The 15,124-nt window shown below is 43.4% G+C and overlaps 2 protein-coding genes across 2 annotated transcripts; both read left to right on the plus strand.

Annotated features, from left to right (window-relative positions):
* The first annotated feature begins 997 nt into the window (after positions 1-997).
* Positions 998-9,622, plus strand: LOC311143460 (uncharacterized protein). The gene is made up of 11 exons (XM_084179277.1): positions 998-1,940; positions 5,902-6,387; positions 6,612-6,759; positions 6,913-6,958; positions 7,054-7,142; positions 7,502-7,610; positions 7,713-7,763; positions 7,858-7,962; positions 8,034-8,154; positions 8,260-8,380; positions 8,545-9,622. The coding sequence occupies exons 1-11, from the start codon at positions 1,451-1,453 to the stop codon at positions 8,693-8,695; spliced, it is 1,917 nt and encodes a 638-aa protein (XP_084035403.1). The 5' UTR covers positions 998-1,450; the 3' UTR covers positions 8,696-9,622.
* A 469-nt stretch (positions 9,623-10,091) lies between these two features.
* LOC311143934 (inhibitor of growth protein 1-like) lies at positions 10,092-14,958 on the plus strand. Its single transcript, XM_084179826.1, has 4 exons — positions 10,092-10,456; positions 10,847-11,011; positions 11,396-11,544; positions 13,442-14,958. The coding sequence occupies exons 2-4, from the start codon at positions 10,873-10,875 to the stop codon at positions 14,078-14,080; spliced, it is 927 nt and encodes a 308-aa protein (XP_084035952.1). The 5' UTR covers positions 10,092-10,456; positions 10,847-10,872; the 3' UTR covers positions 14,081-14,958.
* The last annotated feature ends 166 nt before the right edge of the window (positions 14,959-15,124 follow it).

A 15,124-nucleotide genomic window follows, 5' to 3' on the forward strand; every position in this document is an offset into this window, starting at 1 on the left:
CTGTGCTGCCTTGTTGACAATATGACTGAGCTGAGCAGATTACTGTTCGATTTGAGAAGGGTGCTCCTCCCTCAACGCTTTTGCCCATTCATGTCACGGGCCTTAGACCGGTCTAATCCGCCCACTGTTTCAACTGCTGATTGGCCCTTTAACCAATCAGATTCCAGTGTCATATCTCCTCTCCATAGAAAATGATAGAGGCCACCAGAGCTATATATATATATATATATATATAGCTCTGGAGGCCTCTAGTGGCCTTCAGGCCATTTTAGCATGGACAGTGCCATTGAGGGCTTCCACCATTTTAATGTAGTCAAATGGGTGGGACTTCCAACTTTATTGGCTGATCCCTCCTGATAACCTTGGTGGAGTTATCATGTTCAACTGGGTCATCAGGAGGGATCAACCAATCGTGAAGAAGAAAATTGACTACTTCAAAATGGAGATTGCCTCAATGGCGCTACCCATGCTGTCACAGCCCTATACTGGCACAGATATAAAGATAAGTCCTCTATCTAGCTCTATGCTCCTCTCAAAACACTTCCTGTTTTTGTTTGGATCTTTTAGCGCCTCATGATCCCAGTGAAGCGTCTATCTATCCTATTTCAGCAGTAACTCAAAGTTCTCGTCTAGGTAAGAACTGTCAGTGTGTGTGCCACCTGCCATAACACTGTTTACCTCGGGCCTCTAATAGGTCTGCTAAATTATGCAAATGTAAATGCAATAGGCTCGCAAGAGTATGACAGAATCATGCAAACATGGAACTTGGATGTTTGGTTGTCTTTTGCCTCAGTACTGTTGTACTGACGATTGCTGTAACCTATATGAACGATGAAGGTAAAGTGGAAACAACAAATACTGTACTACTTTTTTTTCACGTCGCTGTCACTTTTTATACACCACAATCCCTGAAGCAATCTATTTCCTTTAGGACCCATCGGAGCTCCGCGAGCTAACCCCTGTGATGTAGTACACATTCTGTCCTTGACGTTTGTGTGAGTGCTATCCGGGATCATTGGGACGTCCCTACCTTAAACCCTAACCCTTACCTAACCTTAACCATTTTACATTTCAACTTCAATGGAGGGGTAGGGACGTCCAAAGGATCCCGGATATCAAGGACCGTTTGTGTTGTGGTACTCGAGTGTATGGTGGGGGCCCATAATCAGCTTTGCAGACTGTAGGCTACACTAATCTCCATTGTATGAAAGTGCATTGTCTGAAACACATCTGGCTGCTGAATGTGCGCCATCTATGTCCAGGTAAAATGTTACCTGGTCGTTATAGCCTTTCTTAATCAGGCTCTGAATATCGAGGTTTGATACAGGTTCCTGCTGCTAGCTAGCTAGTCTTGTTCACCAGCTGACTTGCTAACATTTCTTGGTGTTCTGACTGTACTGCATGCTTTAAAATATAAATTACGCATCAGTTGTACTCGCACCTGATAATTATGCTCGCCAATTCAACACGGGGCTTTCTGTGGTCGGATGTCGAAACCAGAACCTTGCTGAATATCTGGGGGGAGCAGGACATCCAGACGGCGTTGGACGGAAACTTCCGAAACAGTCATGTCTACCGCGACGTCGCCCGAAGATTGGGAGTGATGGGGTTCGAAAGAACCCCGGAGCAGTGTAGGGTGCGAATCAAAAGCCTGAAAAGGCAGTTTATCCTGGCCAAGGAGGGCAACCTGAGGAACAATGGACAATACCACAAGATCTGCAAATTCTACGATGCCATGGAGAGGATACTAAGCAGCCGTCCCCAGATTGACCCCCAGGAGTTGTTAGACAGTGGGGCCGTGGGGGATGAGACAGAGGAGGAAGTGGACACAGACCCTCCACAGGACCCATACTTGGAGAGCACAGGGGAATGCTCCTACCCAGAGACCCAAGTGAAGCTAGAATACCCTCCCATCCCCATCCCTGTGACAGTGGGAAATAGTAAGTACCATTTATTATGTCATTACATTGTTATTATATGGGTGATTTTGCAAATATAGGCCTTTTTGTGTCACAGGGTTAACATTTTAAGATACAATGTTATTTAGATTATTTTTTTATTTCACATCCATTAAGTAGAGACTAAAATAACCGTAACTTATTTTTTCAGCTTTCAATGTTTCTTTTATTTTCTAAAGCATTTCATGTCTGGAGTTCACTGTTTTGCACGGTTTTTGTCCTGTCTCACACCGACTTTTGACATTCTGATATGTATTACACTTACAAAAGTCTTGATAATTATTTAATGCACCTGTTTAAAAAAAGAGTCAAATGGAAACTATATACATATTAGATGTGCATAAGCCATTTGTTACTTAAAAAAAAACAGTAAATACAGTAGTCTCTAAGTATTGTGTCATTACCACCATGCCAAGCAAATTACATGATAAAGTTTTTTCAAAAGTTAGTGTACTTGGTTACCATGGATATGGATATGTATAGTGACAGTGGAGCTCATGGAGGGAGATTCAGATTTTGATGCCAGGAAATGATAGAAAAAATAAAGGTAAATATGATTTGAGATATTGTACATCATTACCAAATAGGCTATAATTTCATAAAATAATGATTTAATTATGTGTATTTAGGATACATTGTATGCTAGCTGTTCAACTGAGGTTAGCATGCTAGAATCCCTGCTATTTATGACCAAATACTGTAAACATGTAATTCCCACCACACGTCATTACCACCACATAATGAACTGTGATGGTAAGGACAGAATGTGGTGGTAATGACAAAATGTATTAGTTAATCAATTTCTACTAACATATATTAACAAGATCCTATAAGATACCAGGAGTATCTTAAGAAACAAAAAAATACCTCAAGAGAAAAGAAAGTGGTGAACTGAAACCCATCTCACAACTTCCCCAGTGAGAAACAAGGGGGAAAAAGGAGGCAATGGAAAATAAAAGGAAGATCAACTATCCAGAAAAGACTGGTTATGGAGTCAAACCTGTCAAGGAACACACCACCACACTCACCTACAGAATGATGACATACCTGCCCCTCAAATGGCACCGGATTCCCCCTCCTGTTCAAACTCGGAAACCCCAAGACAGAGAGGCCGTAGAAAGGTGAAAAAAAAAAAAAAACAGATCCAAGGTCTTCAGGGATCTATGTATGGCCAATATGAAGTTGGAGGCTGCGGAAAGAGAACTGAGAAAGTAAAAAAAATAAAAATATGATGGATTATCAGAGAAGATCGGGATTTTGGATTTCCCCCAGAACAAAAACAAAACAACAAATGCGGTCAAAGCCACAGAATCTGTTAAGAATACTTCTGTTCCATAACACCATAATCTCAGAGCTGCGAGAGAAATACCAGAAGCAACAGAGTGCGAAAGACCAATAAGTGATATTCAATGTTTTGGCTGGGAAAATACTGAAAAAGCATTGCATGGTGAAAATGGCACAAAGAGAATTTGGATTCTCTGCGAAGACAATGGGGGCAAACAACGAACAGCCAACCTGTCTGCAGTACTCAAAGAAACATTCAAATGCAATCAGCCCAGCAATAGATGAAATAAAAAGGTTATTTGAACGTGATGATAACAGTCGAGCATCAACAGAAAAAAGGGAAACATTGACAAGACACAATAATAAAATGCAGAAGCGATACCTTAACGACACACTGGCAAAACTCCATCAGAAGTTCAAGATAATTACTAGAGGTCAAGCTGCCATACAGAGTTCACCAAAATACGTCCCTTTTGGATTGTCAATCCATCAGTGAAAGACAGGGAGACATGCCAGTGTAAGACGTGCCAACCTTCAGTTCATGAGAGAGAGAGAGGTTTACTGTCAATTTGACTGTAAAGGAGAAGGTGTACGGTACCCTTAACTCTACTGGAAGACTTCACTTCCAATTTGAAGAACAAACTGGGGAAACATGTCTTCCATATCAGACATCGTACTCCACATTTAAGAGGTCTGAGAAAATATTAGAGAAGATGAGTTAATCCTCCATGTGGATTTCACCGAGAACTACCTATGCAAGTATGCCTCTGAAATACAGGCGGTGCATTTTGGTGACTCACCAGCAGACAACACTTCACACTGGGGTTGTATACACTAAATAAGGTGTTGTGTGCTCAGTCAGCTCATCAATGCATCATGACCCCTCTGCAATTTGGGCACATCTCTCCAAAGTTCTCTCCCACCTCCATGAGTTGAATCCATCTGCCACTGTCCTCCATGTTGTAAGTGATGGACCAACCACACAGTACAGATCCAGGAAGAAGTTCTTCTACTTGAGCACAATTCCATTTCAACTGGGGTTTCAGAAGATCACCTGGAATTTTTGGGAGGCTGGACATGGCAAAGGTCCTGCGGATGGAATCGGTGCAGCTGTGAAGAGCGAAGCTGATTCCGTGGTGGCAAAAGGAAAGGACCTTCAGAACGTAAAAGTGTTCTATGAGGAACTTTCAAAAGAGCAGTCAAATGTGAAGCTCTTTTACGTCACAGAGCAAGAGATTGAGAAAAGGGATCTCCTGCTGCCAGATTGTATTTAGACGATCGGTGGAATAATGAAAATACACCAGCTAATATTTATTATGTAAAACTATAGCTTTGTAACGACAAAATGTAGATCAAATTGTAGATTTTCAAATCACTTTCTTTTCATTCTGTTAACACTTTCCGTCTCCTAGTGCAACACTGCCCATTGCAGACATACATGAGGGACTGATTGGAAAGTGGTGTGTTGTGAAATATGATGAAGACCCTTACCCTGGTATTATACAAGATGTTGATGTAGAGAGCTGCGCTCTAGTCAAGACGATGAGTCGTGTGAGAGACAACCGATTTATTTTGGCCAACGAGAGAGGACATTGTATGGTACCAACCAGAGAATGTGCTTGGGCTTGTCCCTGAGTCTCACCCAGTGACAAAACGGCATATGATGCTTGATGGTGCAGTCTGGGAGGAAATCTGCTCTCTCATTAAGCAATAGAGAGCATTAAGTGCAAAACCTAATCTTGAGTGAGCACATACCTGTCTCATGAGTCTGAATCAATAGACTGCAGCCAGTTAACAATAATTTGTTTAATGTCAACCAGTGTTTCCAACCTTGTACATGTATTTCTGCCTAATGCATTGAATTCCACAATTGTTCTAAAATATGCTTTATGTTCTTGAGGCATGTAACCTTTGTTTTTTGAGATTTTGAATGGTGTGTTCTATACCTTCAATAAAATTAAACCTGTACAACTGTGACGTTAAAATGTTTAATGGTATTTTTCCTCAGTTGTTTTATATGAAATGTCATTTCCACCACACTCTGTCATTACCACAACGTGAAGTAATTACCATCACGGTACATATTTTTGAGGAAAATGTGTATTAAATTACAATTGATATTGATTATTTTTTTCCATATGTGAACCTTATATGCTTGTTCTTAAGATAATTCCTAAAATAATGTAACATTTTAAGATTTTGATGTGGTAAATACATGTTTCTGAGTATCATTCAAGGCATATATGGCCATTTAGACATGACCATGATGAATACATATAATTAAGAAAAGTTCCAAATAGTAAAAAAAAACATGATTTAAAAAAAGATAATGTGAAATGGTGTATATAAAATACCGTAATTTCCTTTTCAACTAAAATAGACAATTTTATGACGTGGTGGTAATGACATTTCCCCACGGGTATTTGGGGAAACGGATAAAAATCTTTTATATTCTTAATTATTATGGTCTCAGCCACTATTAGATCTTGTTTCCAGAGTGAAGAAAATATGCAGATAGATAAAAAGCAGTTTCAAGAGGTTTCATTTTCGAAAACATTTAACATCCAAAAGTGCCCGTATTTGCAAAATCAACCTTATATAGTATGCCGATACTTCCACAGTGGCAGCTCTCAAAACCTCCATCCACTCTCCTCCACAGGCACCACAGTCAGACAGATCAGCAGTCAATCAGCTGGTGGGCCGTCCTCCAAGCGGCCCAAGAAGCGGCACGCCGACCTGCCCCTGGACAGTGTGATGGAGCGGTTCCTGGAGCAGAGTGCCGAGGCCGAGCAGAGCTTCTACCAGATGGAGGAGCAGCGTTTGCAGGCAGAGGACCGCCGGCGAGAAGCCGAACATGCCCGCGAGCTCCACATGCTCCAGGTGTTGGGACAGATGTTCTCCAGCATCGCCACCAGGAACCCTGTCGCCACAGCTACCACAACCACAGCAATGCCGCCTGCTCAAAATACCATGCAGCCCGGTGTGCCCATGTCCGCCTACAGCCAAATGAGGCGTGTTCGGTCGAATCACCTCCGAGTCCGCTCGCCCCAGTCCCAGGCTAAGTGGGCAAGCTACCACAGTCAGCCACAGTCCCAGGCTGAGTGGTCCAGCTACCTCAGTCAGCCACAGTCCAACGCAGGTTTAGGTATTAGCTTCTCTCACTCAGTTGGCCTGTGTTTGAGCAATGGCCAGCTCTGGTGAGACTGCCTGTCAACAAGCAGGTCAAACAGTACTGAATAAGGCTGAAACAGACCCACAAAGACATCTAGGCTGAACTAAATGCACACCCAACACACAAGCAGTTAGCGCAGGGAAGCGACAAATTTTAAGTAGAAAACTCTGAATACTTCTCTCTCTCTTCTTTTTCAGTCCTCGAGCGCTCCTTCTCCCTTGGGACAGCAGCACACCGAGGAATGGATGATATCCTTCCGCTGGTGAAGAATATAGTCCCTCCGCTGACGTCTAAAAAGCACAAAGGCCAAGATGGGCGGATTGGGATTATTGGGGGATGTCAAGAGTAAGCCACCCTAGTGACCCAACCCCACCTTTTAACTCTGATTTCTAAATGAAGGTTTTCTGGAGGTACCAAAGATATTCTAAAATGTTCCTCCTCTTATTTGTGTCCTTTTGTTCCTTCCTTCTTTCTGCTTATTGTTCTTGTCATGGGAAGGTATACAGGAGCTCCGTACTTTGCTGCTATCTCTGCATTGAAAGTGGTAAGCGCACAGTAGCTTTCTTGGTCCTGTGTCATTTTTTTACTCTGGTGGAGACATTGATATGATGACAAAACCTCTGCTGTATCACTTCCTAGGGGGCTGACCTGTCACACGTATTCTGCACTAAAGATGCAGCGACAGTGATCAAATCCTACAGTCCGGAGCTCATAGTTCATCCTGTGCTGTAAGTTCTGTTTTGCATAGTCACTTTACCCCTACCTACATGTACAAATTACCTCGACTAACCTGTACCTCCGCACATTGACTCGGTACCGGTACCCCCTGTATATAGCCTCGTTATTGTTATTTTATTGTATTACTTTTTATTTTATTTTAAACTTTAGTTTATTTAGTAAATATTTTATTAACTCTTTCTTGAACTGAATTGTTGGTTAAGGGCATTTTACAGTAAGGTCTACACCTGTTGTATTCGGCGCATGTGACAAATAAAGTTTGATTTGATTTGAATGGAAGCCTGTTTGTAAGCAGTGTCCATATAATGCATGTCTTTGTTGATGATAACAGTGTTAATGTTTTCTATAGGGACAGCCCCAATGCGGTGGAGGAGATAGAGAAATGGCTTCCCAGACTCCACTGCCTGGTGGTGGGCCCAGGGCTAGGCAGAGACGAAATACTGCTGAAAAACGCCAAGGCACGTGGGACACTGAATACACACACACACACACACACTGTCAATTTTAGTTGACAGATGACATTATATTACCAATGTTCTCATGGCTCTTTTTTTCTTTAGGAAGTAATTGAGAAGTCCAAAGCAAGAGATATCCCTATAGTTATTGATGCAGTAAGTACTGTACACAAAACAGATTTTCACTTTGTTAATAGATTTAGATTATTTTACACAGATGTGCAGTGATTTTTGTGTGTTCCACCAATAGGATGGACTGTGGCTGGTTGCTCAGCAACCATCAGTCATCCAAGGGTACCAGAAGGGCATCCTCACTCCTAACTACATGGAATTCACCCGGTTGTATGAGGCTATGGTGAGTCTGCCAGTTCAGCTCTGTGTGTGTGTGTGTTTATCAATGATCCTACTGTCTGTCTGTGTTTTCAGCACCATGAGCCTCTTGATAGCAGTGATCATCAGAGGAGTGCCATGGAGCTCAGTGTTGCCATGGGCAACCTGACTGTGGTGCTCAAGGGGGAGGAAGACCTTATTACCGACGGCAACAAGGGTTAGTGTCTGTCACACACACGCACAGCTACACTCAGACTAAGTGCTACATTCATACATATTCCTGTAAAGCTCTGACTGTGTCCTGTGTCTCTGTGGTGTCCAGTGATGTTGTGTAGACAGGAGGGCAGTGGGCGTAGGTGTGGGGGACAAGGAGATGTCCTATCTGGCTCCCTGGGAGTGCTGGCACACTGGGCATATGCTTCCTCAGCAGACATGACCAAAAGGTACCATATTCATCAACATTGTGTGCTTACGCACTGACATGACCAAAATTAATATAGTTCTACGATAACATTTGAAGGGGCTGCCTATGTTACTTAGTTGGCCTAATTTTACTGTGCATTTGTCATTGCTGTAACTGTGATGTGTTCTCCAATCTCTGCCTCAGTGTGAACCCGTCAGTGGTGGCAGCGTTCGGGGCCTGTTCTCTGACCAGACAGTGTAACAGACAGGCCTTCCACAAACATGGGCGAGCCACCACCACCACAGACATGATCCAGGAGATCAGCTCCGCCTTCAAAAAACTATTTGAGAGCTGAGAACGTTCTACAGGGGTCCAAGATACTCACATATGTACTGTACTTACATACATGCATACATACTGTACATAGACATAACAGCACGTTCTTCCATGGGAATCCTGAGAATCCATTCTCTATAATCATTGACATTGGGCCAAAGAGACCAACTATCAAAGATGTTGTCAACCATTTTCAGATATTTTAGCTGTAGCTAGTCTGTACCTCCATACAGAAAAGCTATGGCCGGGATTCAATCCGTAATTTCCAATGAGCCGACATCTGCAGTTATAATTTTTTTTACCACGAATGCAATTTCCGCGAACGCAGTAACATTGCCTTAAAAAGCCCATTGTTCGACAACGTGTGGGTCGTATTGAATCCCGACCTAATACTTTTTTTAATCAACAAGAAATAATACAAGAAATAGGGCTCCAACATATGAAACCACTTCTAGTCTATTGGTGCTAAATAAGCTATAGACGTAATGATTTTTAAATGGATAAATTTTGCCTACGTTTTCTCTCACACTGGACCCATTGAAACAAAAAAATGACAACGCAATATTCCCTCTGCATTGGAGTCTGTTTTATTTTCTCAAAGTGCCTCGTTGGCTTTTTAAAATGTTGACAGCCAGAACATCAGAATTAAAGTGGCACACAAGGCTGAGCTAAGATTATTATACATCAATATTATTAGACTACCCAAGTGTCAGACTTCTAACAGTGCACATACTGTGTAGCATATTTAACAATACCTGATGATTTACAGCATTTAATTCTCTGTGATTTCCTTCCAGACAGTTCATCCTATTCCATCATGACATTCCCATCTTTACTGTCATCCAGAATAGAATCTCACAGTGACAGTGTGGCACCTGTGTGGTCTCCTGTTTTTGTCATAAACACCCTTTACATTGGAAATATTAAAATGTTGATGGAGTTTTCACTTCTTTGTTCTGTCTTTTACTCATCTGTCGCTTATTCTGTCTTCTACCTCCCTCACAGTGTTGCACAGAGTTAGATTATCCAATGTATCAATGATAACTGTCTGCTCAAACAGTGCGAAATGTCTGTGATGGAGAGGAACTTTGTTTACATTTTAAATAATTTACAATACTGCCACAAGAGGGCGCATGCATTATATTTCCGATATGGCGGTTTATCGCCTTCATAACGTCAGTGCAAAAATGTGGATCTGTATGTAGCTAAATTGTAACATCAAGCATTTACATTTACATTACATTTTAGTCATTTAGCAGACGGTCTTATCCAGAGCGACTTACAGTTAGTGAGTGCATACATTATTTTTTAACTTTTCATACTGGCCCCCCGTGGGAAACGAACCCACAACCCTGGCGTTGTACACACCATGCTCTACCAACTGAGCTACATCCCTGCCGGCCATTCCCTCCCCTACCCTGGACGACGCTGGGCCAATTGTGCGCCGCCCAATGGGTCTCCTGGTCGCGGCCGGCTACGACAGAGCCTGGATAATAAGCATGTCAGGCATTGACCATTTTCACAAGATCTGCATCCTTGTAACCTAAATGCATTAAAACAATAGACATTAAAAACAGATTAAAACGTCGTTGCCGAAAAAGTATTTTCACTGTAAAAGAAAATCGACCAATGTGAAGGTTGTTTCACATACGATGCGCATGCGCAAAGTATACTCAAGTTTACGGTTTTTCACGCTGCAAGCAATGCACAGTTACAACATTCTCCAGTTGGATTGAATACATTGTATGAGCTTCAGTAAACGGCAAATGTAACGTTTCTGGTGAGTAAAAATTGGTCGTTTGCATAACTTCATTATCGTGTTCAGACCGTAATTAGTGTGAAGGCTGCAACGTTACTGCTAGCTAGTTAACGTTAGCTGGTTCGCTAACACAGTAGACTCAAAGAGCTAGGCTGTTAGCCTAGCTTCCTCCCGCTAAACGTTAGATAGCGGAGCTAGCTAACAGTAAGGGAAGAAGTCCGCTCAACCGTCAGAGATTGCAATATAGATGTATTTACATATTCGTTCAACGTGTACTGTATTTTCAGGATAATGAGTTTGGGATGTTCTGTGTGCCATAATATTATAGAAGAAGAAGAAGAAGAAGAAGAAGAAGAAGGATGTTCTGTGTAACAAATAATCTATTTTGTATCTATTTTTTTGTTGTGGCAGCTTTGTGTGGATTTTGACAGAGGAAAATGCTAAATCCGGCTAACGGCGACCCGGTCCACGTCGTTACAAATTATGTGGAAGAATATTTGGACTTGGTCGAATCACTGCCTTTCGACCTACAGAGGAGTGTGTCGCTTATGAAGGAAATTGATGCTAAATATCAAGGTAAATCGTTCACGTTTCATCCACTGACCACCTAACTACCTGCTAGGTAAACAATCTAGCTAGCTAGTTTACAAAATTGCTACTAGTCTGTTAGCCTAGCTAGCAGAAGTTACACTGCTAGTTTCTAGCAGTAGCCGCCTACAGGCATCCAGATATACAAGCTAGCATCTTTTGATTAAGTTAGAATAGTAGACAACTTTTATTCCAATTGAATGTAAAAAATTACAACAATATTTGTTTCAAGTTATGTATTTAGCTAACTAGAGTAATACACGTTTGTGTTTAGTTCCATAATAAAACTGCCACTCCATCCACTTTATGCTATCTATTGGCCATGTTTGTTACATCTCTTGCATCCTTTTGTTTTTTTCCCCCCTGCCTCAGATGTCCTGCAAGAGCTGGATGATGCTTATGAGCGCTACCGTCTGGAGTCCGACCCTCTCCAGCGGTGTAGACTTCAGCTGGCCATCCAGAGAGTGCTTATCAGCAGCCAGGAGCTGGGAGATGAGAAGATCCAGATTGCTGGGCAGATGGTGCGTGAACGTGGCTGGTTGCCTGTATGATTGTTTATGGAAGAAAAAGTGTCTTCCCTTTTATGTGAACTTTGCATAATGATTTTCCAGCTTGAAAAACAATAATATAGATAATAATAATAATAATAATATGCCATTTAGCAGACGCTTTTATCCAAAGCGACTTAGTCATGCGTGCATACATTTTTACATATGATAGATATATAGATGAGGCTGCAACAAAGCCCATATTGGTCACTCTCCTTGACCAACTTGTGTATGTGCGTGTATGTGTGTATATATATACTGCTCAAAAAAATTAAGGGAACACTTAAACAACACAATGTAACTCCAAGTCAATCACACTTCTGTGAAATCAAACTGTCCACTTAGGAAGCAACACTGATTGACAATACATTTCACATGCTGTTGTGCAAATGGAATAGACAACAGGTGGAAATTATAGGCAATTAGCAAGACACCCCCAATAAAGAAGTGGTTATGCAGGTGGTGACCACAGACCACTTCTCAGTTCCTATGCTTCCTGGCTGATGTTTTGGTCACTTTTGAATGCTGGCGGTGCTTTCACTCTAGTGGTAGCATGAGACGGAGTCTACAAACCACACAAGTGGCTCAGGTAGTGCAGCTCATCCAGGATGGCACATCAATGCGAGCTGTGGCAAGAAGGTTTGCTGTGTCTGTCAGCGTAGTGTCCAGAGCATGGAGGCGCTACCAGGAGACAGGCCAGTACATCAGGAGACGTGGAGGAGGCCGTAGGAGGGCAACAACCCAGCAGCAGGACTGCTACCTCCGCCATTGTGCAAGGAGGAGCAGGAGGAGCACTGCCAGAGCCCTGCAAAATGACCTCCAGCAGGCCACAAATGTGCATGTGTCTGCTCAAACGGTCAGAAACAGACTCCATGAGGGTGGTATGAGGGCCCGACGTCCACAGGTGGGGGTTGTGCTTACAGCCCAACACCGTGCAGGACGTTTGGCATTTGCCAGAGAACACCAAGATTGGCAAATTCGCCACTGGCGCCCTGTGCTCTTCACAGATGAAAGCAGGTTCACACTGCACACATGTGACAGACATGACAGAGTCTGGAGACGCCGTGGAGAACGTTCTGCTGCCTGCAACATCCTCCAGCATGACCGGTTTGGCGGTGGGTCAGTCATGGTGTGGGGTGGCATTTCTTTGGGGGGCCGCACAGCCTTCCATGTGCTCGCCAGAGGTAGCCTGACTGCCATTAGGTACCGAGATGAGATCCTCAGACCCCTTGTGAGACCATATGCTGGTGCGGTTGGCCCTGGGTTCCTCCTAATGCAAGACAATGCTAGACCTCATGTGGCTGGAGTGTGTCAGCAGTTCCTGCAAGAGGAAGGCATTGATGCTATGGACTGGCCCGCCCGTTCCCCAGACCTGAATCCCATCGAGCACATCTGGGACATCATGTCTCGCTCCATCCACCAACGCCACGTTGCACCACAGACTGTCCAGGAGTTGGCGGATGCTTTAGTCCAGGTCTGGGAGGAGATCCCTCAGGAGACCATCCGCCACCTCATCAGGAGCATGCCCAGGCGTTGTAGGGAGGTCATACAGGCACGTGGAGGCCACACACACTACTGAGCCTCATTTTGACTTGTTTTAAGGATATTACATCAAAGTTGGATCAGCCTGTAGTGTGGTTTTCCACTTTAATTTTGAGGGTGACTCCAAATCCAGACCTCCATGGGTTGATAAATTTGATTTCCATTGATCATTTTTGTGTGATTTTGTTGTCAGCACATTCAACTATGTAAAGAAAAAAGTGTTTAATAAGATTATTTCATTCATTCAGATCTAGGATGTGTTATTTTAGTGTTCCCTTAATTTTTTTGAGCAGTGTATATAACACTATGTACTGTCCTACTGTTCCAGGTGGAGTTGGTGGAGAACCGTAGCAGACAGGTGGACTGGCATTCTGAGCTCCTCCACGCCTCCAAGGAGAACCCTGATACCCATATACCTACATCAACTGCCATGACAACGACCGCAGCCTCCATAGTGTCGCCGTCGGCAGCAACAACCACTCCGGGCAAAGCGGGTCACCACGACAAGAGGCGTGACGAGGTGACGCCTTGCTCAGTCGGCGGGGGGGACAAGTCTGGTGGGAAACGGTCACGGCGGCAGAAGAACGGAGAGAACCGGGAGAGCTATGGAAGCATGGATCATGGTGACGAGGTGGGCATAGGGGCGTCCAGGGAGAAGAGGGCCAAAACGTCGTCGTCCAAGAAGAAGAAGAGGTCAAAGGGCAAGTCCGAGAGGGAGGTGTCACCCCCAGACCTGCCCATCGACCCAGACGAGCCCACCTACTGCCTGTGTGAACAGGTGTCCTACGGCGAGATGATTGGCTGTGATAACGACGAGTGTCCCATAGAGTGGTTCCACTTCTCCTGTGTGGGGCTGCATCACAAGCCCAAGGGCAAGTGGTTCTGTCCCAAATGCAGGGGAGAGAATGAGAAGACCATGGACAAGGCCCTGGAGAGGGCGAAGAAGGAGAGGACCTACCACAGGTAGCTGTCTACCTGGGCCAGTGGACATCGTTTGTGGTCATGTTAGTTTTGTTTTTTGTTATTTCTACTCCAATTACTGTCAATGCTGTTTGAAAATGAAGAATTGGAAAGAGGGACTTATTGTTATTTTAGTAAATGCTGTACTGGAAGATGGACATCCTGGTTCACGACCACTGGTTTAGAGCAGATACAGTATAATGTAATACAGATTATTGTATCATATAGCCACACCAATGATTATTGTTGATGCTGCTGTATCATGCATGTAGCCATACTGCTCCTCCTCCAAACTAACAAATAAAACATTGCGTGCTAAAAGTAATTCCAGACATGTATTGCACAGTGGGGCTTAGCTACATCTATGAACGCAATGGGCTTCCTCGGTTGAATTGTTTTGCATCACCTGTGTATGTACTATGAGACGTGACTGCCCTTTGCTTGAAGTGCCATTACTGATAGGACTGCCCTAGCAGCAAAATGCATTGTAGATTGTAGACAGACTGTTAAGATGGTTAAGTTGGTAATACCCATGTTTGACTCGAGTCCATGATGCCAAATCCCCTTGGCAACGGGCCTGTGATCTGTAGCTGTGAGGACTGTCACTTGTGACACCAGTAAAGGTGAATTATTTAAATGCTGCTTGGAACGGCAGCCCATTGAATGTGTCTTGTCCAATAGTACTATTAAAAGGCCCTGCCGTGTGAATTAAATCCTTTGGTCCCTTACCAAGGGGTTCTGCAAATGAGTCTGTTCTGTCAGTTAAAAATAGCAAAGCATCAAATCCTCACGTGTCGTGTGTACACCATCACTCCATGCGCATCTGCAATTATGTGATTGGTTTGTGTAAAGAGTTCCTTGCCAATAAACCACAAGTTTTGCTTGAATATTGAGTGTGTTGAATGAGGCTAATAGATGCATGAACTTTGAAGCTAGTTTCTCAGTGCTAGCATTGCAAGAGATCACTGATATCACAGTATTTGCCACAGAAAGCTAAATATAGAGTAGATTGATGATTACTGTAGGGAGCACATGGTTTACTGTCGGCGTC

Source organism: Coregonus lavaretus, assembly GCF_964263955.1.
Source record: "Coregonus lavaretus genome assembly, chromosome: 16".
Taxonomy (NCBI): domain Eukaryota; kingdom Metazoa; phylum Chordata; class Actinopteri; order Salmoniformes; family Salmonidae; genus Coregonus; species Coregonus lavaretus.